This window comes from Accipiter gentilis, chromosome 17 (genome assembly GCF_929443795.1).
Source record: "Accipiter gentilis chromosome 17, bAccGen1.1, whole genome shotgun sequence".
In the NCBI taxonomy this organism is placed as follows: Eukaryota; Metazoa; Chordata; class Aves; order Accipitriformes; family Accipitridae; genus Astur; species Astur gentilis.
In genome coordinates this window covers 25,949,063-25,974,902 of record NC_064896.1, presented here as the reverse complement: position 1 = coordinate 25,974,902, position 25,840 = coordinate 25,949,063, and the positions used below count along the sequence as shown (strand labels likewise).

Here is a 25,840-nt window from a genome sequence, read left to right as displayed (position 1 = left end):
ACAGGTTGTATATAGAATCGAAGGTGGAGAATAATCAGTGCTTGTTAAATGTGTTAGGTGATGTTTGAATATAGGTTACAGTTTAAAATGTTTCTTCAGCTTACTCTTGAACAACTTCAGTGCATTACACCCCTCTCCCCTATGTGTAACATTTTGTTTAAATGAGCAGGTGAACTGTGCCTGACCCACTTTATCAAGTGCATAACTTGAATTCCTGACCAGTCTTTGGACAAACAGATTTTTTCTAATAGTATTAGTCATCCATGTATATAACTGCTTTTTCTTTGTAAAGCAGCATTTGGAAATCTTCAGTATTTAAAATATGCTCTAAATAAACAAAGGCTGTTATTACATTTAAACATTCTGTGACTCAGATCTTTTCAGTGTTGAACGGGAGGCTCGAGAGAATAAGCTGTTTGGCCCCTAATGAGGTCGGGGTCCTACTTAGAGCTCAGTGCTTTACAGCCTTCAGCCCTAAATGAGTTCACTGAGGGAACACTTTGTGTTTTGGCTTTGTATCTAAACTGAGGCAGAGCTTGCAAAGATGAACTCCCCATGCTCTTTTTCTTTTGAAATTTCAATTAATGTGACAGCTCATTATGATTTGATTACTATAACCGGAGGATACAAAGGTTTTTGCAGCGTATATATAACATTATATTGCAAATAGTACAATGCTGCTTATTTTAACAAATATCCACTATAAAAAAAAAAAATAACACTAAGTCAGTTGAGCAGGAAAGGAAAAGAGGAGCTCATGTGGGTAAGAGGAGTGGCAGCTATGGATTAGCTGCAAATAAATTAGCCGCAACTAAGCCGCGAGCTTTCAGGGTGTAGTCCTGCAATCAATGCGCATCACCTAAAATCTCATGGTGTAGCAGTCCCATTTTTAAGGTTCCATATAGCAGTCGACATTTAATCAAATGCATTTATTTTTTTTTAAGCACATTGGAAACTACTTTTGACACCAATGTGACTGCCGAGATAAGCGGTCGCAGCGTTCTCAGACCATACGCAGACCGTACTAGTGTCACCGTTGGAAGGGATGCAACGTATTCACACGTTCAGTCGCGGGAAGTGGAAGCTTTCATGCAGCTGATGTTTCTCAAAAACTGTATTTTGAGGCTGTGACCTAAAATGCTTTTGTAACAAGAGCTTTAATAACAAGAGTATAAATATTATCAATATTTTGAAAAAAAAAAATTCATGAATATACAAAATATATTTTGAAAAACAAATTTGTTTTGTCTTTCTTCTTATTTTTTCATTTAATCCTTTCCTCAGTGTAGAAATAGCTACTGCCTCGGTGCTGGACACGTCTCCAGAGCATTAGGACTTTTCATGAATGCAGCCAAAAAAGAAAATGCATCAGAAAAATGGTACTTCAGCTGGTTTTCCTTTAGTCAGCTTAATATCCCACTCCCTTGCCTGGAGTGGCAAAACCGTGCTATAATAGAGTTATATATGACTGAAGATGGAAAGGTTATGCTTTGATACTGTGGATAATCCATTAAAAAGCTTCTGCTTGAGTCTTCTCACGTGTATGTTGAACACTTGGCCTGGGTGCAAGAGTATCGTTATTTTAGAACAGTGTTGGAGGAATGGACCTAACTCTCTCAAGGCGTTGTAGCAGGTAAATTCTGTTAACGCTGTTACTTACAGTGTGTAACTTGGTGAGCGTTCAGGGTGTAGGGTCTTGCGATCACCTGAAATCTCACGGCGCTCCCTAGAGCAGGCCACTCTTAATCAAGCGCGTTTCTTTTTTGAAGCACATTGGAAACTACGTTTGACACCAACGTCACTACCGAGATAAGCGGCCGCAGCATCCTCAGCTTGACGGGACGCCCGACCCCCTTGTCGTGGAGACTGGGGCAGTCCAGCCCTCGCCTGCAGGCAGGCGATGCTCCGTCGATGGGCAACGGGTATCCTCCGCGGGGGAACGCCAGCCGCTTCATCAACGCGGAGGCAGGACGTTACATGTATTCGGCACCTTTGCGGAGGCAGCTAGCGTCTCGCGGTAGCAGCGTCTGCCACGTGGACATCTCGGACAAGGGAAGCGATGAAATCGATCTGGAAGGCATCGCCATGGATGCCACTGGCTATATGAGCGATGGGGATGTGCTGGGCAAGAACATCAGAGCGGATGACATCACGAGTGGGTGAGTGTCTTTTCTTCTGAAATACTTTATGTCATTCGTCGGTTGTATTTAATGATGCTGTGTTCCCGTGATTATTTTGGAGAAAGACAAAAACCCCAAAGGTATTCTGCTAGTTTTAATGAGCATTTGGAGGGACAGCTCGTTATCACAGTTAATTTAGTCGGTGGGATTCAAGCCCATGATTTAAGTTTTAAGTGCAGGTTAAGCAAATATTCCTATGTATGAACACACCCTTGCACGTGATTAAATGCTTTCCTGAGTCAGGGTTCATTCTGGTCGAGTCAAACACATGCTGCAACTTTCATTTATGCCCACAAGATGGAGAAAGTGAGGCATTTTTCTGTACTTTTACTAAAGCCTTTTGCTGTCTGAACTTTTAGGGACAGTTCACGGGAAGGAAATGAGTGTACATCGCTGTGTAGGGTAAAATAGTTGTACAGGCAAAATAAAGTCTAAAGAACAAGTTAGTGTGCAGAAATATGAACCGATAGACAATTATTAACAAGGTTTTACAGCAAAGTTTTGCCTCTGCCTTGATTGGAAAAAGCATTTGTCCTTTGCTCCAAAGTCAGTGTTCAATTCAATATGTCTCTCTTCAATTCCTTCTAGAAAGTACAGTCATTTTTTTCCTTAGCTCAAGTACATCAGCGTTAGATTGACGTTAAAACGGATCTTTGAGATGTAAGTGGCACATTTATTTTTGTGGCAGCCTTTTCCCTGTCAGGCTGTCCTACATCCTTTGCTTTTCTGTAATTTTTTTATAAGTGACATTTCTTGTAGCATTGGCTTATTTGGAAGATTTAGTGTCTCTTACTGAAATAGAAAGCTTGGAATCCAGCTGCTGCTTGTTCACTAACTTCACCAGTTAAGTTACACAGCCTGGAAATGTCCATTACTTCTGTCCGCTGTGAATATTTGGATGTTTTCACACTGTCTTTTTTGTAAAGCCAGACACTTTATTTTTTAATTCTTTGTTAAGGGAGTCTATAGTAAAGAAGTTGATGCAAAAGCCAGTATAAAATTTGATTTTAGATAAAGCACCAGTAACTGTTGCTGCATCAATAATGCATATCATATCACTAAAGCGCCTTGTGTTTTCCTCAAATAAATCAACTTACCCTTGAGTTTTGCAATGTTTGTTGTAGTAACAGTTATTGCTTTTCCTCTGGAGTATGACTTTTGTGCAGACTCGTGGCTGTAATTTTGGTCTAGAATTGAGGAAAATAAATTCTGAGTAGCACCATGGTTTTTATAAAACACCTGGAGTAGGAGCTGAGAAGGATCGCTGGCAGAATTCTGTCAGTTCAGGCTTCTGCTGCTTCTATCCTAGAGGAGCCCCAGTCTTTGCAGATCTTTACTCAGTGAATAAAGTTCAGATTCCAGGCTGAGGAAAAGGAAAGAGTAAGAAAGCTACTGAGTTTTTGAATGGCATTTCCAGAGAAATCTGTGCCTTCACTCATCTCTGTGTATCTTTTCCTTTTCTGTGTCTATCTGGTCATCCTGTAGGGTAAAAAATGGAAGTCTCCGTAGTCTGAAAATGCAAAAGTGATCTTTGGATTCTGGGTCTAAGGGACTAACAGTGTAATAAAATGTTTTTGCCAGTTGGTACCTCTGTCACCAAAGCAGTGAGTTATGTACCAAGAATGGTGAACGTAACATTTAGCAGAAGAGTCATACGCTCCACAACACCTCACTCCTAGTCTTGGGTGTTAGAACATCTTTAACTGAGTACCTGGCTCTTATTTCCTACTAGTTTTTAAAGGAGGGAGGTAACTTTCAGTTTTTTACTTAAATAACCAGCCACAGATGGAGAAATGAGATCTCAATCTAAAGTTCTTAGGACAAGAAGAATTATGTGAACAAATGTCTTTTTCTTTTCCGCATCTTTTGCCTTTAGTTACAGAAGCCTATTTTGCTAAGTGATGCGAGTCGGTTTATTGATTTATGTAGCACTGTGTAGTCATTGGCAAAGTTGGAAGGGCAGAATGTGTATTGTAGGTCAATCCATCGTCAGAAAGATCCCGCTCCGTTTCCAGGTTGTGGGCAGGGTTGGGAGGTTGGGCGGTTTGGACGTCTTCTCGTTGCTGCGTCGGTGGGCGTTTGGAGGGAGCGTTCCTGGAAGCAGCCCCACAATGTTGGGGTTACATAGTCCGTGGAGATAAATCATGCGCGTGGATTCCCCGAGAAGGGAGTATTGCAGTATCGAATTGCAATAAGAGCATTGGATATAATGAAGAGAGATAAAAAAATGAGGGTGTTACCTTTGGTGAATCTCACTGACACCTAATAATGTTGGAATACCATCTCCAGTATCAACAGATGTTTTGTTAGCCTGTTTCATAAGTTATCGTCCCCGATGTCAGCTTATTCCCAATGATAAAAAAAATAGGATAGCATTGTGTTTTTGTGGGAGAGGAATAATACAGCGCTTAGAAATTGGAGAGGTTGCGCGTAAGGAAAGCATCCGAGTGACTTGCTGCAGAGCAGCTCTCTGAGACCAGTGTTAGGGCGAACGGGCCTGATGTCTCCAGAAGCTGAGTTACAGTATGTGGAAAGCAGCACAAGAGGGCATTTATAGCATGAATAGCTCTTTATTAGCTGGTATGTGTTTCACTTTGTCATTTTTCAGAATTGCTACAATCCTGCAGTCTGAAAACCTTGGATCTGTGTTTTCGTTGGCAAACTGATAGGGAAGGAAGCCAAAATATTTGTTACAGCCAAAATAAATCCAATAGCCAAGATAAACTCTTTTAGCCCTGTGATCCTGATGCTTTCTCTGAAATGTACTGGGTCATGGGAAGTTTCGTTTGGCCTTCTTTAGTAAGTCTGTTCAAGCAGCGCTTTGGCAGACACCAGGATTGCTTTCATAGGGTTAGAAGGAGTATCTTTTCCAAACGGGCAGAAAATATCTCTTAAACTAAGAAAGTCTCCAGGGATGGATCACAGGTAAGAAGTTGTCTTATTGTGGGAGCTAAAACATCAACCGAACGACCAAGCAGCAGGACCAGGATTTGTGTGAGGTGGGGACCCTCGCACCCAACCCAACCACCTCCCGGGGCGGCTGGCTGAGCTCCGGAGCCTCCTCGGAAAGTGGCACCTCAAAGCCCACAGTTGTCTCACCCATCCACCCCAAAGATTGTCCCAGGTGGGGACATTAACTCTCACGGCTTCTTTGGGTTTGTTTGGAAGGGTTTGTCCGCTTCAGTCTCCCTCTAGCTACTAGCGTACACATTCCTAAATTTCCTTTTTATTTGCCCTTGGAATGGAGCACCAGAGCTGTTGGTCAGAAAGGCCTCTTAAAATTCTTTTCTTTTAATTTAATTAGTCCCCTGCCCCTGTTTTCATTGCCCTAGTGCTTTCAGCTTTCTACGCAGAATTAACAGCGTGGATATACCGATTAGTGCTGGTCACAAATTTTCTCAGGAAATGGCTTTGGGTCCACAAACACAGCTTGTCAAAACAATTCCTTGCAGAAGCACGGCTTTTTCCAGCTATGTTCCAACAAAATGTAGATTTGATGATTTGACAGCTCAGCCACCCTAGAGCTTGAACTTCGTGGCAGGGCAGATGCGAGCGGCCCCGTGTGTGGACCATGGTGTGCTGTGTGCCAGGCTGGGCTTTGGGGCACGTCCAGCTCGTTCTTTTGAGAGTATCTCATTAAGAGAAGTTAACTAGTGACTCTCTCGTACCTCAATTAGCCAGCCTAGCAGTGACCTGCTCCCTCAGCTATTAGATGAGGACGGAAGGGCTCAGCCTACGTACGATGTTCAGGGACCCTATGCTAAAATTCCCCTTGGAGCGACTTCCCATGGGTGCAGCGGCTGTTGTGGGGCAGGGGGAGACTTTTTACCGTTTTATTAACCTCCCCATTGACTTGATGCTTTGAGGACGATACGTTCCCGTTCCAGATCTCTGTTTTCACAATGTCTTAATGTGTCTGTGTGCGCGATGCTCATGGGATTATGATTCCTGCTTGTTTATTCAAGCCTTTGTGCTCCCCAGGGATCTTTTTGCGAGCAGGTGAATTGGGAACATGGATGAAAGGATGCAAAAAGGGAGAGCAGGTCCCTCTGGGCTGGGGAATCAGGCTTAGTCTTTACCCTCTGCTTCTGCTCTGGTCAATCAAACCCACACAAAAGCATTGTGTCCTAGGTAGAAATCATCTTTGTGGTGCGGAGGCCTGTCTACCCTTGAGTAACATGGACCAAAACCATCATTGAAATAGAGTTCTCTTGTAGGCTGAAATCTAGGAGTTATATCAGTTTGGAGGCAAAGAAGAGTTTGCTATGAAGAGCTGAAATTGAGGACTGATTTCACCGAATGTTGAAGCGTCATTGATATTTGTAGGATTCTTGCGGCTCAGCTGCTTGGTTTTGTTCTATTTATCAGACAGCGACGCATCTTTTTCAGATGTCAGGCTCATGTGGCGTAACAGACCTTCACGTGGTCTAAGGGTTTAGAGAAAGAAAAGGAGGACTATGCAGTTTGCTGCTAATGAGAATTTGTTCTTGGTAATAGTAGTAAAGAGAAACCGTTTCTTTCTAAGCTGTCGGCAACAGGAACGGTCGCTGCTCCAGGTAACGCATGGCTAGCTAGAAATCAAGAGTGGCTGAGCTAAGCATGGTCTGAATGAGAACCTGTTCACCCTGTACATTGATTCAATGGTAGCTATAGTCTTTTCCGACCTATTTTTTGCCATGGTGATTACCACTGTATTTTTTTCTTGTACACTTTGAGTTACAGTGGGTTAGTCATTTTGCTGGTCAGTGCTCTTTAAATGGTATGATTTTAGTGATAAGATTCCATCTAAATACAGTGGATGGGTAAAACTGCATTCCTTATATGGCTATAACACTTCAACATGACTAAGAATCATTTGGAGGTTTATTTTATTTTTCTTCTCTGTTCGAGCAGACTGTTTGTTTGAACTGCCTTTTGTCTTGCTAGGACTGGATTCTTACATTTTGATCTTTTGGACGTTGCAGAATAGTAGCTATATATGGTAAATAGATAATTAACACAAATAACAAAGGGGTCAGGCAAGCAAACTCAAGATTTTGACCTTTACAAAAAGGTATTGGGAAACCTTAACCCGACTTCTTAATAAAGTATGTTGAATCTGGGTCAGAACTAGCTTTTGGATTTAAAGTCATAGATGTCCTGGTGCTGTGAGAATGGAAAGAAAAAATGATGGCAGTGTTTAAAATAAAACAATATTCTTGTTCCAAGAACTGTACTTCAAGTTCTTTACAGGACACATGATTAGAATATTACATAAGCATTTTCAATATTATTCCTGTTGTCTGTTATTTAAAATATTCTTAAATATTGCACCCAGTTCAGGAATAGTTCTGGTGTCAGCTCCATCAATAAAACAGTTTTTGATCATTTGTCGTAAATGAAATCTCAGATAACATGCTGTCATAGAAGTTTTCTTGCAGTGTAGGATTCGGTATAGGGAGACATTGGAGGCCTATAAGTCATAACCTTAGAGGTCAGCTGGAATCAAGCTTTTTATTCAGTATACTGCTAAAAAGGGCCACACTGAGTCATATGTAGTGTTTGTCGGTAAAACGAACTCGCAAGTTGTCGTGTGTTGTATTTTTTGCGTACTTGTACGTACTGTCAATGGCTACCAAAATACCATTTAATAGCCATTATCCCACTCTGGGCTTGTTTCTGTAATAACCACCTCCACAGGGTTTGAGCTGCTGTTTCAGTGCCAACAGGTTTTTGTAATTTGAGCAAAAGGACAGCCTCTGAAGGACAAAATATGGTCCTGCTCTGGGGCTAGCCAGTAGAGGGAGATGCAATCATACACACTTTGTCGATGTGGATCATCTGCAGGAAAGGAGTAGGCATGAGGGAGTCGAAAGTCTCTGTGGAGTAAAATCTTCCGCCGCTGCTGACCTTGCTGAGAACCTGTGGAGAAGCAGCTCTCCCTCGTTACTACTCCTTCATCCCGTGTCGTTCCTCTCCCTAACAAAATTGAACAGGACGACATGAAACGGATCGCTTATTCTATAGCTTATTTCTATGATTTTCATTGAAACAGATTCTGAGAAAGGATTTAGGCATTGAGATCAAACTTGGTACATGCAAAACCCTGTTGAACAGCAGCCTGATTCTAGTGGATCTTCAGCTTGCTCCAGCCTGGCCGCCCGTGCTTGGTGGGTGTGATCGTTGTCCTCCCTTAAGTAATTAGTTTCCACCCGTGTTTCACTGGGGTCCAGAGTGACATTTGCACGCCTGAGACGATTGACCTCTTGGGTGTTTTCCAGTCCTGTCTACCTCGTTTTGACAGGTTACCATCTCTGGTCACCTCTCCCAGGATGGGTCATCCATTTTATGTTAGCGAATGACAGGGTAAACTTCAGAAACCATCAGGGAATTGGAACCCCAGGGCTTAATCCTTCCTCCTTCCGAGTGCCATAATGGCCGTGCTGTGATTTACTCTCCTTCATATGGGGGACCCTTCCAGCGTAGTGACCCGTTTGGGTTTCACTGCCCACCGGCCCAGCTTCAGCAAGTTGGATGCCTGATGCCCTTTTCCACCCTCTGGAGAGCGTGTAGTCTGGCTGTCGGACAAATTCTTCTGTGAGATGAGTAATGTGGATTTTAATCCCCTCAGAGAAGGGAGCAATTAATTATTTTTTTTTGGTGGTGGTGAATTACCCTTTTGTGCTTTTGTACCTTTAATGTGGGGATGCTGGACATAGATTGGGGCTAGAGAGGCTTTGCCATAGACCCCGACTTAACATCTGCTGTGGCCTGACTCCTGCATACAGGCAATGCTCGCAGCTCTGAGCCAAAGCCTCTAAATCACACAATTTAGGATTAACTTCTAAGCTAATCTAATGTTCTCACCAGATGATTTCTAAGCAGGTTTAGTTCAAAGATATAATTTGGGAAAAATGTGGGAAATGTCAATAAATATAGTTAAGTGAAATTGCATCTTAAAAATAATTAAGCTTTTACTGGTCGTTTGGTTACAAGGAGAAAAATTCTTCTAATCCTAATGAAGTCCTAATGCTCTAATGAAGACTTTGCATCTCTTAGCAAAGTCATTGAGGAGTCACTGCCCAAATTCCTCTGTGCAATCTGGGGAGGCTCTGTCCTAGTCTCTTCCCATGAGTTTTCTCAGGTCTTGCTATCTTCTTGTACATATGTTAATCACCTGGCTGCTTTGAAGCCTGCTTTGGGGACTGTTAATAGTTAATATTGGCATTTGAAGTCTCATTGCCGTAGCCAGAGTTCTCTTTCAAGATGCAGCGCTTCATTCATTTCTGAAGGGCCATTCAGCTCCAAGATAGATGAAGAGGAATAAGTAAAGTTTTAACCTGTCCTTTCTTCTCATTAACAGCCTAAAGAAAGGGAGAGAAATTGAATCAAGCAAGGAGAACATAAAATAATATTTATATTTAAAATAAAAATATCAATATAATCTTATTCTACTAACCCTAGCTTTTGAAAGTCCAGTTACCTTAAGTGGCTGCTTTTCAGTGCCTAATCCGTGTCGTCATCTCGAATGGGCTGACTAGATTTGTAAAAGAATTTAAAAGCGATGGTGGAGCAAGCCTTTTGCCTGAGAGGAAGGTGATTTTAAGCTTAAGGTGCACTTGGCAGACAGGCTGAGTGAGTGTTGGAAAGAGGATCGTATACAAGAAAAGTCTCCTCTGGAACAGGAGTGGATGCAGTGATGCGAGAGATGCTTTCTTTCGATCTGATATTCTTCTCTTACGTACTGACGGTTTCTTTTAAACTACATCTAAGACTGCTGATTCCACAGGAAACCAGTTTCTTCAGACACTCGATGAGAAACCATTGTTCTGGAAGGAACAGATGTGGGGGCACGTATGAGATTTGACTCGTAGTGGCAGCAGCCTCTCCAGTCCCTTCCTGGCTATGCTGTTCTTGGAATTCCTTCCCTTAGCAAATGCAAGTTTTATAGTAACGAGCCTGCAGACTTCTTGAAAGGGAAACCCAGCTGAGAAGACAGGTAGAAATAAATCTAGCCCTGAGCAGCAGTGCCCAAAAATTGCTATCTGATGCCTCCTGAATGACTTACGTGCCAGGCAGTTTAATTACATCTCCAAATAGAAAAGTACTGATTTTACAGAAGCCACTTCTTTCTGTAGATTTCTTCTTTTTTCCCCAGAAAAAGGTCTGGGGATTAAGTAGTTAACGGGGGTGAACTTATTTTGCCTCTAGACTAGTTTGGACTGTGTGAATAAGCAGCTACCGTTCACGTTATTAGTGATTTACAGGTGAGCGGTTTCTCCAAGTAAACTATGAAACTAAAATATCCTTATTAAGTTTTGCGTAATCTCATTTTTCCTGTCTTACCCGTTGGTGGAACAGGCATGTCCTCCTTCCCAGCAGTGATTAGGATTTTTGAGACTGCAAGTCATTTATTGGTTTTGGGGGTTTACTCCACGTTTGGGTTTGAGCATCTTCCAACCAATTCATAGTTCATAGATTAGTATGTTAATTGCAAACAGTTAGTGATTATTAGTAAAAGTCTATTAATTTCTAAACTGTAGGCTGCCTTAAATATAAAATTAAATTTTAAATGAAATGAGCGATAGGTTCATGCTTCTATGAACCTGAAACGTAATATTTGGTCTAATGTTAGGGATTTGGGCATTGTATTAGCTGTCCCAACCTGAAAGCTCAGGACCTAATCCGGTTCCTGAACACCTTTGTTGAAATTCGTGTGTGTCAAAGAATGGCATTTAAACAAGCCACAGGCTTGTAGACAAGGTAGATGCTCTCAACCCTTTGGTTATAGAGATATCAAGTACTGTGCTGATGCGGTGGGCATTGTAACGGAGAGTGGTCACACAAGAGTAATGGATGAAAGACTTTTGGGGGGAAACACGGGAAAAGATCATATGGTCTAATTCCAATGTCATGATGGAAAATGCAGACCAAATTCATGCTAAACTGAGAAATTTGGGGTTGTCATCATCCTGCCGTTAGGCTAGCATTTCTTTTTAAGTCGGATTTAGAACATTATTCCTGGTTGCAGTAACAGGATCCTTTCGATTACATTTATCATATTTCAGAAACAGCAGTGGAGAATTTTCTGCCGTTGTTTTTTAGCGACTGGCAAAGTTAGAGTCCCCCTTTGAAACTCAAAGCTGGTTAAGCCTCTTGATCTCTTTTAGCTGACTGTAATGACGAGGCAGGTAAAGCCTAGTGAAAATAAACATTTAAAGGAAAACATTAAGGATAACAGTGTTATTTCTGCGGCTACAAGAGAACGCCTTTGTGTATCAAAGAGGATGTTGATGCACGGAATAATCCAAAAGCTGTAATTCCTACGAGCTTTTTGTTTCTTCAAGTTTCAAGCACTTGGGTTGCTGAGCAAGTCTTCTGCCAGGAGGCACCTGGGCAGCTATTTCCAAACTAAGCTTGAATCCAAAGCGCCAAGAGGAAGGCGGGAGCACCTGGGATGCCAGAGTCAGCTCCGGGTTTGGGGCACGTTGCTGCTCTCCTGCTCGTGGGTTTGGGATTACGGAGCCGCCTGATGTTGAGCAGGTCAGGTAGGCTTGCCCGGTCTGTTGTGCGCTGCTGACTTACCTGCTGCTCCTCCTTTTCCTAATACTTAAGAATGCCTGTCCTTCGGCTATCTCTTTTCAAAATTGGAAAATTCATATTCATACATTAAGGAGTGAGATGAATATATATGAAGTGGTAGAGTTGTCAGACCATAAAAGTAGGTGTGCTGTTGGCTGGCTGTATACGTGGGTAAGTAGGGAGTGTGGACAGAAGTCAAGTGACTCAGACTGCTGGATTTTACTGATCCCTGGCATAACCCGTTCCTGTTTCCTCAGCGTGCCTTTCAGGAAAGGGAAATAAATCACTTCAGCATCAGAAATACCCTAAAAATACTGCACTTGGAAGGACTTATTACGGTATTCAGAATTTCAGAGGCACAGAAAGGGTGTATTTGGCTAAAGAAAAGAGACGTTTCAAGGTCCTGGTTGTCCAGGGAACTCCAAAGCAAATTACTTTATGCCTGTAATACAGGGCAGGGAGCCACTTTCTTATAGAAAAAAAGTGTCACTTAGAAAGTGGGCTGTAAGTTCCAGTTGTGTGTTAGAAGTGCATAATACTGCTCTTGTTTAACCTGAACCTCTTCACATTCAAAGAAGTTTGGTTAATTTTGTTTCCTTGCCGATGAAGAGTAAAACTATGGAGATGAATATTGAGCATTAACCAATGTCATCGCTGTCCATTCATTACGTGTTACTATGTTCGACTTCATTAAAGGCAGTCATTCTCCATTGGCTGTTGGTACCATTCCTAAAGCATCCGAGCTATACAGATTTACCCATCTGTATAAAAGTCACAGAGTCTGGATACTACGCTTTTTCCCAGATGATACATTTAAACTTTTTCTTATTTTGGGGCAGGTAGAAAAATAACTTTGAAGTGCTTGGGTTTGCATTGAATGTGCTTGCAGAGTTCTTGCGATTCATGAATCTGGCAAGGCATCTAGTACAAATTTGTCGGGTTTTTTAATAAGACAGTCAACAAAATTATACCTCATCAATAACTGGCCTAATACGATAGTTTGGACTGCAATGGGTCGTTGTAGAGGAGAGGCTAGTATACTGGCATTCCACATTGTGTAGCTCTACGATAGGGCGATAAATTCAGATAGCGTTGAGTACTGTTAGAATTATACACAGGCAGGATAATATTTCCTGGTTTTATTCCTCCCTGAGGAAAAGCTTATAAGATTGTCTTTAGAAAAATAGACCTTCATTATATTCTCCTTTCTCATAAAGCAAAAATTTGCAGCAATACTGATGTTGGATTTATAAAGGCAAGATGGTTTCCGAGAGCCAAGGCAGTTTTAAGTTTGAAGGGATGGAGAAGGAAGGAAGGAAAAGAGAGGAATGGCTGGAGGTTTGTGGCACCCAGTTACTTTTAATCTCCTCTGTACTAACCAATGGATAGTAGAGACATTTTTTTGTTCATTTATTTTAAAGTGTATTTATTGTAGATGCATTTTTTCTCCACAGAATTTAGCAACTAGTACCTTTCCTTCTTCTTTTCACCTCACTGTTGCATGCAGGACTTCAGGCATCATTGGTTTTGGCACCTTTTTGGAATTAAACATTCTGGGGGAGAGGACATGGCGTGTAATAAAAATAAGATATAAACCTTTCATTCTGTGATTACACAAACCTGTTTCAAAATACAAAAATCCATCTTGTGTTGTTCTGGCATGTAAGAAACTTGTCCTATTTGGATAGCGGGTAAAAGTCGTCGTCTATGTCTGTGCTTTTTTACGGGGTCTTGGTTAGAAAAACTCACGATCTAGTTGCCAAAGGTGCCAAAGGCATCCGGCTTCCATTGACTTCTGTAAGATTTATGAGTGCTGAAAACCAATGAAAATCTGACCATTAGTTTTCAGTTAGGTGCAACTGCAGAATTATTCTAATCTATCAGCTTGCTGAGCTTCTACGTAGAGGGTGGAATCTGTTGAAGCTAGTGAAAAGGCTTTCCATTGATTTCAGCATGGCTGACTCTTAAGTGTAATACATTTCATTTCCCATATTCTCCGTAATTTCCCATATTCTCCGTAATGGAGAACAATCTATTTTAGCTGTAGATGATCATTTTTATCAAAGGACTAGTCATATGCCAGAAATCTGACGGCGAAGCCCAAAGCTGCATTTTCCAGTACATGTGCAATGGGTATTCATACAGAAACATGTTTCGTGTGCAGACAAGTATCTGCAATACACCAATTAGCGTATGTACATTAGATGTTTTTGCAAAATGCTGTTTGCGTGTTTGAATAACAATATGGTCTTAAGCTCCACTTTTCTTTTCCTTCCCTTTTTTTTATTTTAGTAGCTTAAGGAAAAAAATATTCTGCCACGATAAAATATTTATAAACTATGTCAAACAAAAGTTAGAATGCTAGACCTAAGGCGAATTCCACGTGGGTTATAGTGCAACTGCTCCTCGTGCTTGTTAACAGTCTTTGTTTATGAGTTTGGAGAATCGCGTCCCCGCAGATTTGCTGAACGGAGAATACTCTTGTGTCTGACCTGGCGGGCTTAGCAACCCCTTTGTTAGACTCCCCAGAGAGACAACTCGGTCCTTCCTGGGAAGGCCCCGTACAGATTTAGCCATCTAACTGAAAAGCTAACCAGCAGATTGTGCAAAGCTTCTTGACTCTTTACCGTCCCATTTTTTGTAAAAGTAGCAATCGAATTTGACTTGGGTAAAGTACATCTGCTGCAGTACCACCTCGCCAGCAGAGGCATTGCTGGCTGCAGCTAGGAGCATCCGTCCTTTCTTGCTGCGGATGAGGGTGCCTCGCTGTTAGGGAAAAAGCTCCGTGCCTTCTTAAGCAAGAGGAAGGTGTCCTGTGTATCTGGATATTATTCTGTGGGCTGCTGTCGATTTGCGAAGAGTGCCTAAAGGATTGAGAGGATACAACCCCATCAACTCCGAACTCGGTGAGGTATGTTACACGTCCAGCGGTACGCCAGAGACAGCGGCCGTATTGCTGGAGTTGTTAAAGTTATTTCAGTCTCAGGTGTGTGAAAATCTTTATGGCGTGTTTACACAACTGTCGGTGTAGATAAATGTACGTGGGCTGACGAACTGGCGGTGGTAGCACAGAGCTCACTCCGTGCCAGCATCTTGAGAGGCGAAGGGGACTTGCCTTTCTAGCTTAAAGCTAGCTCGTATATACCTGTAGTCAGAAATACTTTAAGAAACGAAGCTAAACCAAGAGAAAAATTCTCCTGTTTTATTTTGACGCTTGGAACTTGTTTACCTACTACTGTCGTGAAATGCCACAAAATATTGTAAAATATTATTGAGATATTGATGTAAGGCAGCTTGCTGAGAAGCTATTCAAGAGGGGAAGGCTGGAGTGACATCTTAATTTCAGCATTAATATATTAAAAGATTTCATTCATAAACTAAAGTACTGGGTAGTTGTAAAGTTTTTAGAACTTTCTTTTGCGGTTACCCCCCACCCCGTCCTGAAGTTACATTACGTGATGGCTATTGCTGTCTGTAGCGGTACAGACTTCAGCAAAAATGCTGGATGACACAACCCGCGTTATCGTGAGGAGTTGTTCCTGGTGATCAACAACTTCTATTCATTCTTGTCCACCATGTGTCATTTCTGTTTAATTCAAGATTAATTTTTTATTTGTCTAAACTAGAAAGTAAGAAATGTATTATCTCAGTGATTTGTCAGGTATCATATATATGACTGGCACTTATTAATATCCAAGAATAGTATTGCTTGCTGAATGCAGATGTCTTCAGGTCACAGTTGCAGACGGAGTACAGTCTGGGAGCCAAAATAAGGTTGAAAAAACTTTTCATTCATGCTGCAACTTTGATTTCTCGCAGTAAATCTTGGGATACTCATTGTTCGTGGATCATTGACAAAATCTAGGATGAATTCAATGTGATTTTTGCAGTTAACTTGCAAAAGGTTTGAGACTTCAATTGTGTTGGTTTAGCCCACACAAAATAGTTCAGGATGGTATAAACTGTGCATTTTTTGGACAGGAAGGGATCATTAATGATAGCATTCACAAATATTCAATTACTTCTATCCTAGGCATCCTTAATGAAATTTAAGTAGTATTCCTTTGTCACAGTTACATCAAAATTCAATTCTTGCTGATGAGAGAGAGTGCAAGATGTGATGGAGAGCAATGAGAGGTAAAAAATATCTCCGATCTAATCAAGAATAAAGTTTTCTTTGCTTCATATTCCGAGTAACATTCGTAACTTGAAAGTGGGGAAATTGCAGTATACAGTTAAAAACATGCAAACGATAGGAGCTACAACAGCTAAAAGTCTTATTGTTTTACTAAATGTGACCTTTTGTTTTGCTGTTTTAAAGGTATATGACCGACGGTGGTCTGGGCCTCTACACTCGAAGGCTAAACCGCCTGCCTGATGGCATGGCTGCGGTGCGGGAGACGATGCAGCGGAATACTTCACTGGGACTCGGAGATGCTGACAGGTAAAGTCTCATCCAGCAAATGCTCACGCGTAGCGGCGCATTTGATTCACGCTCTATCTAATGCATATGGGATCTCTAAGATTAAATAGCTTTGGGAATTCAGATACTGAACACGTGGATATAAGCTTCTCCAGAGTATTTTAGGGTTTATGTTCACAGAGGTGTCAGGATAAATACTGACTTCGTGTCTTCTGATCGCTTTGCTGAAATCTCACCTGGGTTTTTGCGGACAGGACGCAATGCAAGAAAATGTAACACTTCTATTTTCATAGTGTTTGAAATAAAAAAAGACCTAATTCTCTGCTGATTTTCAGTGATTCTTCCAAGTCCAGTGATTCAGTGTAAACGATCAGGGCCAAAGATCAAGAATTAGGGGACTAAAAATCCATAAGTTATGGGAGTGCGATCATAAAGGAAGCTGGGGAGGTGGACAGGAACGAGACTTAACATTCTGTTAGAGCTGAGATAAACGGGTTAAATACTTTTGCTTTTAATGGCGTCAGCCTATAGCTGCTTCTTTCTCTTCCAAAGCCAAAGCCTGGTAAGTGTTACTGTTGATGTAGGAAGTGAACCGTATCCTTTTTCTTCCAGGAGGGGCCTCTAAGTATAAAACACAGATTTTGAGTTACAGGCTTGAAGCAATTTCTGAACTAAAGGTTTTTTCTCTTTTTGTTTTGTTATTGATAAGTCTTTGCTGGGACATAATGCAGTTGACTGAGTTTGATATGACTTATTTTCTTGATAGCGATGAATGGATTACTAAGGAAATGCAAGTGATGGAGAATCTAGCCTTGTTTTCAAAGAAAGCCATACTAAATTTGCTTTGGTGTTCTCTTGATATTAGTAAAGAGCAGGATGGTAAGTCTGAACAAAAGAACTCAAACCTCTCAGAGAATCTCAGCTCAGTTTCAATTACTAAGTCAACATATGCTTGCCAGCTGTAAAATATGCCTGGATTTTTCAGGAGCTTGTATCTCTTTCTGAAATTTGCAACTTGAAACCCATACTCGGCCAACAGCACTCGCTCCTGGTTGACCGTGGGTGAAGGCGTCGCCGCCTGGTGATGCGACTGAAGACTAATTGAGTATCACCCTCGTCCGTTCCCGTGGCTTCTGAACATTGCCACATTAGTAAAAGCTACCTATTTACAACACATAAGTGGTCTAATATAAATTATATTATTGTTTAAGTAATGAGTCAGCCTTCTGGAGAGCTAGTGATGCATTCCTCGTCATTGATTCCTTCCCCCGTCCTATATTTTCTGTGCTTGCAACACTTTTTCTTGGTATGTAAATTACTCTCTCATTTTATTTGCTAAGCTCCTTCCCTGAAGACACCACACATCAGGAGCATTTACGTACGTTCGACAAGAGAGATTATTTGTGTGTTCAAATATATTCCACTTAGAATGGGATTGTGACACGCTGAAATGCAATCCTTAGGTTATGTCAATTGTTTCAGCTTTGAAAAATCATTCTTTCAGTTCACGTGGAGGGGACGGACTTTACACACAATAAAGACTCTGTATGGCTGGCCATTTAGCTGCAACACGGGATCACAGAAGAATTACCCGTGGTCTCAGAGTTGGTGACATTACTATGTGTTGTTTTGATTTAGTCTTTTCTATTTCAAATGTGAGCCTACTCACCTTACACAGGAGATCAGACTTCTCTAACAATAGGGCAATGATATAAAAATAGCTCCTCTTTGGTTGCTGGGTGATCGTGATGTGCAGTTTAAGCAAAAAATTAATCTTGGTTTGAGCAGCAGCTTTCCAGAGTGAAAGTTGGCATAAGGAAAAGGAGTTGCATAAAACGGTGCAGTAATGAATCTCTTTCTTCATTCTGTGAACGGAGGCAGCAAGCAGGAGTGCTGAGTTGCTTTATTGGTACACCTAGAAAACGTATGAAGATTACAGTTAACTCGTTCAAAGCAGATGTTGGCTGAATGCATGGGAGAATGAGCGTGAAAGGCTATGAACCTTTGAGTACAAGGTTAATCGTTAAAAAGTTATCAGAGGCATTTTTGCAATATGCTTCCTTGTTTGGTTTCTTGTGTTATTAATTGTAGAAGTTGAGTCGTGAAGCTTTTACTCGTTGGCTCTTGTAACGTAAAGCACAGACCTTAGAAGGTACATTTTCCCCTGCAGCAGGGAAATCCAAACAAGGCAATTTAATTTAATGCTTGATTGCAAGGTTAATGGAATCATTGCACAACACAGCTGAGCTTATTTATGCACTTCAAGACAATTTGCGTTTGCATAGAACAAAGGCATTTTTAATGAAAAAGGGCATTAAAAATGCCTTTTTATTTAGTTTGTGATTATTTTTTTTTAAGGTTGCAAATTAGCCACCTATGGTTTTGTCTCTTTTATATATATGGACTTGGTGTGTACCATCTGGTTATTTCAGTTGATTTCACATTGTCAGGCGCAGCTGCTTGGTCTGACGCTAAATTCTGCCCTTACTTTCATATATGTAACTTGCATTTATGAATACATATAGATAAGAGGGAAGAAATTCAAAACTTAGATTTGAGTAAATGTTTCTGTAATTGCTTACTTGTTATAACCTGTTATTTAGAGAAGATAATTCAGACCTGTGCTGATTTACCATATCCTTGTGAATAGGACGGGACACTATGTTAATGAACGTGAGCTTGTCAAGAGTAACTTGAATTATGTTATTGGGGAAATATCGATATGACTTTTAAAAAAATCCTCAGCGATGCAGTGCTTAAATAACTGCTTCCAAGCACGATTAACTTGGATTGTTTCACTTTTGCAATTTAATTTGAGGTTGTGTGAATTACATGTCTTTGCACAAGGGTGTAAGGCATAAAAAGGTCTTTCCCAGCTTCTGACTATAAGGACCCGTCTCCTCAGAGAGCAGGTTACGTTGTCTTGATACTTCCAACAGCTTTGGCATTGGTTGGCTGTAGGTAAAACGCGGCTCAGGTGTGGAGCATGCTCTTCAAGAGTGTTCCTGTATCACGGTTCAGATCTACGATGACTAGAATGACAGTCTTGTCACGCTCTTAGTTAAAAACAAGACCGTATTCAGTTTAACTCTTAGAAGGACTTGTGACCGAAGCTGGCTCCCGGCAGTCGGCAGCGTTTCCTGCTTTTGGCAAGATTTTTGGATAATCCCAGGGGAGACTGGAACCAGGAGAGGAGGTGGACAGGAAAGAAGGATTGGAAGTGGAGCAGAAACGGAGCAGAAAGCCAGAGGACATGCCATGCAGAGCAGGGATTTATCACTGTTACTAAGAATGTTATCGAGTGCAGATTTTTTTCAGGTGCTATGGTTTATAGTAATTTCTACAAATGGTAAAAATCACAGCTTTCAAAAATAGCTGAAGAGTAGTGTTCTGCTGTTATTTTGCATTTTATAAAAACAGATTAAGGTTATTTATATGTCTCTTGGCTCAGGTAGTAGACAACACTTCACGTTCATTCGTGTACTAAAACCCTTTGACTGGAGTTTAAATGCACTAACTGCAATTTAATTTCTTGAACCCTGCTACAGTGATAGATTACTGAAAAGACGGGTTAGTGTTCAGTGCTGGAGGGAGATTGTTGGACTGCCTTCATAACCATGGGAACTTGGATCACACTTCAGAAGAGCTGAAAAGCAAGTTGAAGCAAGTCATCAAGTTGGGGGCAATATTGGCCTGTTCTGAAAAGTAGGGAGAGGAGGAGATGTCACTGCTTTTGGAAGAAGGCAAATTCCACTGATAGCAGAATTACAGGCATGGTGCTGATGGGTATCGCATAAGAAGCTGCATCAAATTTTCTTCTTTTTAGGTGCTACTTTATTGTAGACAATGGAAAAATGCTAAAATATAACAAACAAACAAACAAAAGGCAAGTTTTTGTTAAGATAGTCTTCATGTAGTTTTGTAGTAGGATAAGACAGCTTTAAGTCCTGAGCGTGTATTTTCAGTTTTTCTTCTTAACTGAGACAATGCAGCTAAAATGAAGTGAAGGGGTCTGCAATCCCTGGTTCTGCAGATGAGGAGTTAAGTCCTCCACTCACAGAGAATATCCGTTAGCAATGCTACCCCATTACTACCCATCTTATCATTGCTGTAGTTTTGCTGCTCTAGCAGTGGTAGCATGATGCATAAGAAAAGGGGAAAAACAGAGAAAATGTGTCTGGAATAGACACGTACAGACACATAGACTGGATAGTCTTTCTCTTTAAATATTAAAACATGACTGGGTTGTATCTAAAACTTCAGATGGGCGCAACAGTTGTAAAAATACATAGAAATAGATATTCCTGCATTGTAATGGCAGTGGAATTCCCATCATCTCCTTCCCCCACAGCATCTCCTGCTGCTGCAATGCTCCCTCAGGACTGTTGACATAAGTGTTTGTGGAGTTTCACAGTAAATGAACTTGCAGGGCGATTCGTCTGGTGTTTTGGGTGAACGGGTTTGTGGAGGGAGGATGTCCTTTCTGTCAGGAGGAGGAGTGACTGTATCCATCGAAATCATCCACAGACCTCAGGAGATCTCAGCTACGAGAGTTGCAGCCAAGCTGTTACCACTCTACCAGGAAGACTTCAGGCCATCAGTTCACAATTCCTTCACTTCCAGAAGGCCCTGGCAATTGTACTTGCATTCAGCTATTATGATTAAAATAATTTATAAATTCTACCTTTCCCTTTTTTTTTAGTTTGCTGGGACAGTGGAACACCCCTATATAAGGATCCTGTATACCAAATAAGCATAGTTTTCTAGAAAATAATTTAGAAGTTTCTCATTTGTTTTAAGATAATATAGATCAAAAAGTGCCAACACCCGAGCATTCATTGCTCGCCATATCTGTCCTGCGAGTCACTGCAATTTGTAAATATATGCCCGTATATAGTTGCTCAACGGCCAAGTCACAGGACTGGCGCAATTATTCGTGCCTAACAGATCTTCCACTCTGCTTGACCATCTGTTTGGATTTTATCACCAAGTTAGAAAAAATACTACTGCTTCTAAATATGCAAGTTGTACCTTGGTTGCCTATAGATACCTATCTCTCTCTGTCTTTGAAAAATCCCACATTGATGTTGAAAACTGACTCGCAGAAACAGGGAAATTCACATTGCAAAGATTCTTTGAAGTTTATGGCCTTGGGATCTGCTGATTAGAATCACAATACCATATACTTTTATTTTCCAAGGGATCTTTTTACAAGCTATAATCCAAAGTGGTTTTAGGTTACATAAAGTAATTGCAAAGTTAAGCAACAAATAGTAGTTGAAAGCAAAGGTATAGTAGCTATACCTGAGGGCTGAAATTAGAAGTACCAAAAGGGAAAAAAAAAAAAAAAAAAAAAAGACATTTTTACTTTCAAACAAGGCAAGGTTAGTCAAGGGAAGCAAGGTCTTTTGTCAGATCCGTTTCGGTGGGCTAAAGATGACAGACTGCTGGCCATGTAAGGTTTTCTTCAGGTTTAAAACAGAAGCAAGGATTTTCTTTACTAAATACAAGTTGAAGAACAGTTGCTCTAAATTTACCAGGATGTATTAGTAGTTTAGACTCTACTCTTAAGACCAACAATACCTATGAAGCAGAGGAGGATTTAGCAAGGAGAGGCATGTTACGATGTTTGTGTGCTGTAGAAAAGAGAGATGGATGATTTATCACCTGTGTAATGTGGAGGGGTTAACTGGGCAGAGGGAGAAAATTATTACAGGCTGTAAAGGCTGTCTCTTTATTGAATCTATGGTTTTTAATATCCAGCAGAGTTATTATTTTAATACTCTGGTTTATTCTTTGAAGATGCTTTATAGAACTCCCTTGAAGATGAGAAGGAAGAGGTCAGAGGTGAAGTGACTGTGAGAATTGCCCCCCTTGGGTAACCAAGTTCTTAACTACATGGCTCACGTGTGAATTCATTCAGTGGGCGCAGTAATGCTTTTGTTTCTTTGCTTTTTCCACGCATATACTTTTGGGGATGCCTATGCTACGCTGGATGAAGTATACTACATTCTGGGAAGGACTTATGCAGGATTTGGTGACAGTGTCAATTCTGTTTAGAGAGGCATGATGGAGTGGAGATGGGTTGGAAAGTTTTGTTTGTTTCTCAGGCTTGGTCTAATTTTACTCATTGCATGATGGCCAGCAAAGAGTTTGCTTCCAACAGTCAACGTAGTGAGGCTGGGAGCTGTTTGAAGGCTAGAAAGAGTTTTGAGGAGGGCATGACTTAAGGAAGTAGGTCTTTTTTCAGCAGAGATTGTATTTGTTTAAAAGTTTCTATCCAGGCTCTAGATTATCACGTCAGGTAGCAATAGTGGATATATGATTGATGGGAGGCTGGGGTGGTATTTGAAGCAGTTTTGTGCCTGTTAGTTAACTGACTTTTTGTAAAAACACAGTTTGTTTTCATGTGGGACAGTCCCTTTCCCATGCATCCATGGCCACAAAAAAAAAAAGCAGATTTTACTGCGTTTAGGACCTATGTGCATTCAAGAAGCCAAGAATTACCCTATTCTTCGCTTTTAACTAATACCTGGTTTTGTAGCTCCACAGGCTGACAAGGCAGTAGAGAGCAGTTCTTTGCCTTTTTCGAGAACTATCTTCCAATGAGGAGGTAGAGCTCTCCCACTTGACACTAAAAAGAAACCAACCGACCAACCAAACCACCCCGCAATTGCAAGCTGTTCCCTCCAAAATTAGTAGATCAGGCAATCTTTACGTGCTTGACTATCACTAGTTTCAAACTGCATCTTCAGAATTGCTGTTTTGCTTAGATGTAAACACTGAAGGGATGGGCTGGATCTTGGCTTTAGGAACTACATTTCTCGTTGAAACTTTTTTCCTCGTGTCATGCCCCTTGCTTTTGTTGCTGTGATTCTGATTCTGCATTCCTTTATATTTTAGGGGGTGTTTATACCTCTGCTCTAGCATCTAATTAAAATGCTTAAGCCAGGAGCTGAAGTTCACTACAAAGCTAATGGGAGGTGGCAGGTGCCTCAAGGAAGCAACTCATCATGGCTAAATTAGGACCTTCTTTTTGCCCATATATTCCACTACGGACAGTTTGTCACTTCCCCTAGAAGGTTGCACTGCTCCGTGTGTACAGCTGAGGGAACCCCCTTTTCCAGAGTGGTGGATACTGATTTTCCTGTAGAAATAGGAAAAACTGCCTGATTTAAGCAGCTGAATAATTTGCATCTAGGAGTGGCAAAATCATGATCCTACACCACTGGAACTAGGTTTTTCTGAAGTGCCGTTTCCTTTCATACACATCCCCTTTGTGCGTATGAGTATAAAGTTGATCTAACTGCCGACTGGGAGGCTCTTCTGAAACCTTCAATATTTCTGGTTCCATTGCCAGAGATTAGCGCTGTCTCTTCTGTTGTATGAAGTGGCTTTTAAAACACTTTAGGCATGTGGGAAATTAAGCTTGTATTCCAAGGGTAAACAAGATTGTAGATACAAAGACCATTTTGAACTGTATCAGGGTCTTTGTGCTTTGCATGACAAACCGAAGAATGTGAAATGCTTGCTGACATAGTGCAGACTTTGTTATTTGGTTTTCCATGTCGAATGGCAAGAGAGTCAACATAGTCTCACAACTGACCTACACCAGTAACCTCTGAGTTTGGGATTTGGAGATTGAATAGATAAAACTAATAGCAGACAGCTGTCAGGCTCCAAAAGAAGAATCCCAGTTTGGGGCTGTTTGACGGGCGTGGAAGCTCATTGTGGCTGTAAAGCAAATTTCAAGACAGATTATTTTTTTCAAATATTGTGTGTATTATTAAATGTCTTATTACCAGAAAACCTAAAGATTTCTCCCCTGGGTCTTTGTTTGCCCTGCTTAGTTTGTTGGGGCTTTGGAGTTGTCGATAATTGTACATTTCATTAGAATTTTTCATTAGTTTTTTTTTGCTTCTGTTCTACACCTATGTATTCTTTTGTGATGATAATAATATTCTATTAGTATTAGCTTACATGTTAATAGGAATATTAATAGCCAGGATCTAAGCTTTCTGTTTAGTGGCCGAATGTTTCCTGTAACTGTATTGTTTTGAAAACGATATCAAACTTCTGACTCCAAATATAAGATGCCCGTGTCTTCCTGCATGCTCTTCTGAGCTTTGCTGGAGTTTTTTGTTTCTTTTGGTTTGCTCTGTTGATTACGTTTATTGACTATTCAGTCATTTATTCCCAGTCTCGTCCCCTCCAGTGAAGAGCTTTCAAACACGGTACTGCAGATGGGGTGCGGGAACACCCTCTATATCATCAGTGAGAACCCTCCAAGGAATTCAGGATAACCGGATGCTTTGATCCATTGCCTCTACAGGGAAATGAGACTCCTAATCTGGATGGCTAACTAAAATGTTTAAAGCTAGATGGTGCTAATAGCCCTGTATGTCCAATACACATCCACATCTGCAGCATAGCAGGAAAAGCTGTAAGGTATCCACAACTTTGAGCTCATATTTAAAATGCTATGTGTTTCATAAGCAGTCTTCTCCTTCAACTGTCCCAGATGGAACCTCCTGTGTTAAGAAGGTCATGAAGTAAGAGGGATACTTTTGGGCTGACTGATGTCAAAAGAAACGAAAGTGTCCCTGACCTGGCGCTCATCGAGGCAGAAGTTATGTTCAAATAAAATGAAGGTTCACTCCCTGTTTCCATGCACTTCCGAAAGTGGTGCGCTCTCTTCCCTCCTCTCACGGACCTTATCTACCAACTGTAACTGGGTTTTCATAAAGAAGGGCATGTCACGTTTCCCGTGTATGTCGAAACAGACAGAAGTGCAGAAGTCGGGGCTATGGACTGTGTAGAATGAACAACTGTCCCCACTGGAAGGACTTTCCAGCTGTGGAGAGCAGCTGTGCTGCATTTCGCAGTAGGGGTGCTGAGGGAGTGGAGTGGCTGTAAGTCTTACTCTGCTCTTCTCCATTCCTCAGCTTCCTCATGGTATAGGGATTTTCCAGCAGTGTGATAAGGTGACTTTGTGACCTTTTTGTGGCAGCTAACAGGATTCACAGTGAAGCTGAGACTCCACAGAACAAGTAGTTGCTTTGCTCCTGATCTTTCCAAGTTGAGCCCCGACATCCCGAGGCTTAAACGGCCCAGTGTTAACGCAGCTCCGTGGGTCTTAAAAACGCTCTGCTCTTCTATAAACAGGCATTAAGACTTTCACGTGATAGTCTTCTGTTGCTTAAGTATATACGGTTAAATAGACATTTGGCCAGGACAAATAATTGCACACTCTACGGTGGAAACTCTTGGAGGAAACTCTTGGAGCTTCATTGTGCTGTTCCAGCAGTCTTACGAGAACGTGTGTAATTTGTTTTTATTAGTAAAAGTTTTTTATATTCTCTACTAAAAATAAAACATCTAATTTTACTAACACCGATTGCTGCAATTTGAGACTAATTAATTTGACGTAAGTGGCATGGGAAGAGTGCGAAAGCTGTGTGCAGAGTTAGCCCAGGGAGTCTGAGTAACTACCCCACTGCTAGAGGCTACGTTTATGTGTGTCCAGGTATATACGGTCAATAAGTAGCCAGAGGATCAGTGCTAAATGTTGGAAGTCTGATTAGTGCTTGAGCAAAGTCCAAGGGCTGAGGTCAGCTCTTTTTAACTATATGATATTTTTTTTTGTTGTTTCTTAACTGACAAAGGCTCGGCTCAG

The 25,840-nt window shown here is 41.1% G+C and overlaps 1 protein-coding gene across 3 annotated transcripts in view; it reads left to right on the top strand.

The window, feature by feature from the left end:
- NAV2 (neuron navigator 2) overlaps positions 1-25,840 on the top strand; it is a 231,546-nt gene that overhangs the window by 126,813 nt on the left and 78,893 nt on the right. For all 3 annotated transcript variants that reach the window (XM_049820690.1, XM_049820689.1, XM_049820688.1), the window contains 2 exons: positions 1,770-2,159; positions 16,063-16,185. In XM_049820690.1, coding sequence (XP_049676647.1) covers positions 1,770-2,159; positions 16,063-16,185 — 513 coding nt within the window. The remainder of the gene's footprint in view (positions 1-1,769; positions 2,160-16,062; positions 16,186-25,840) is intronic.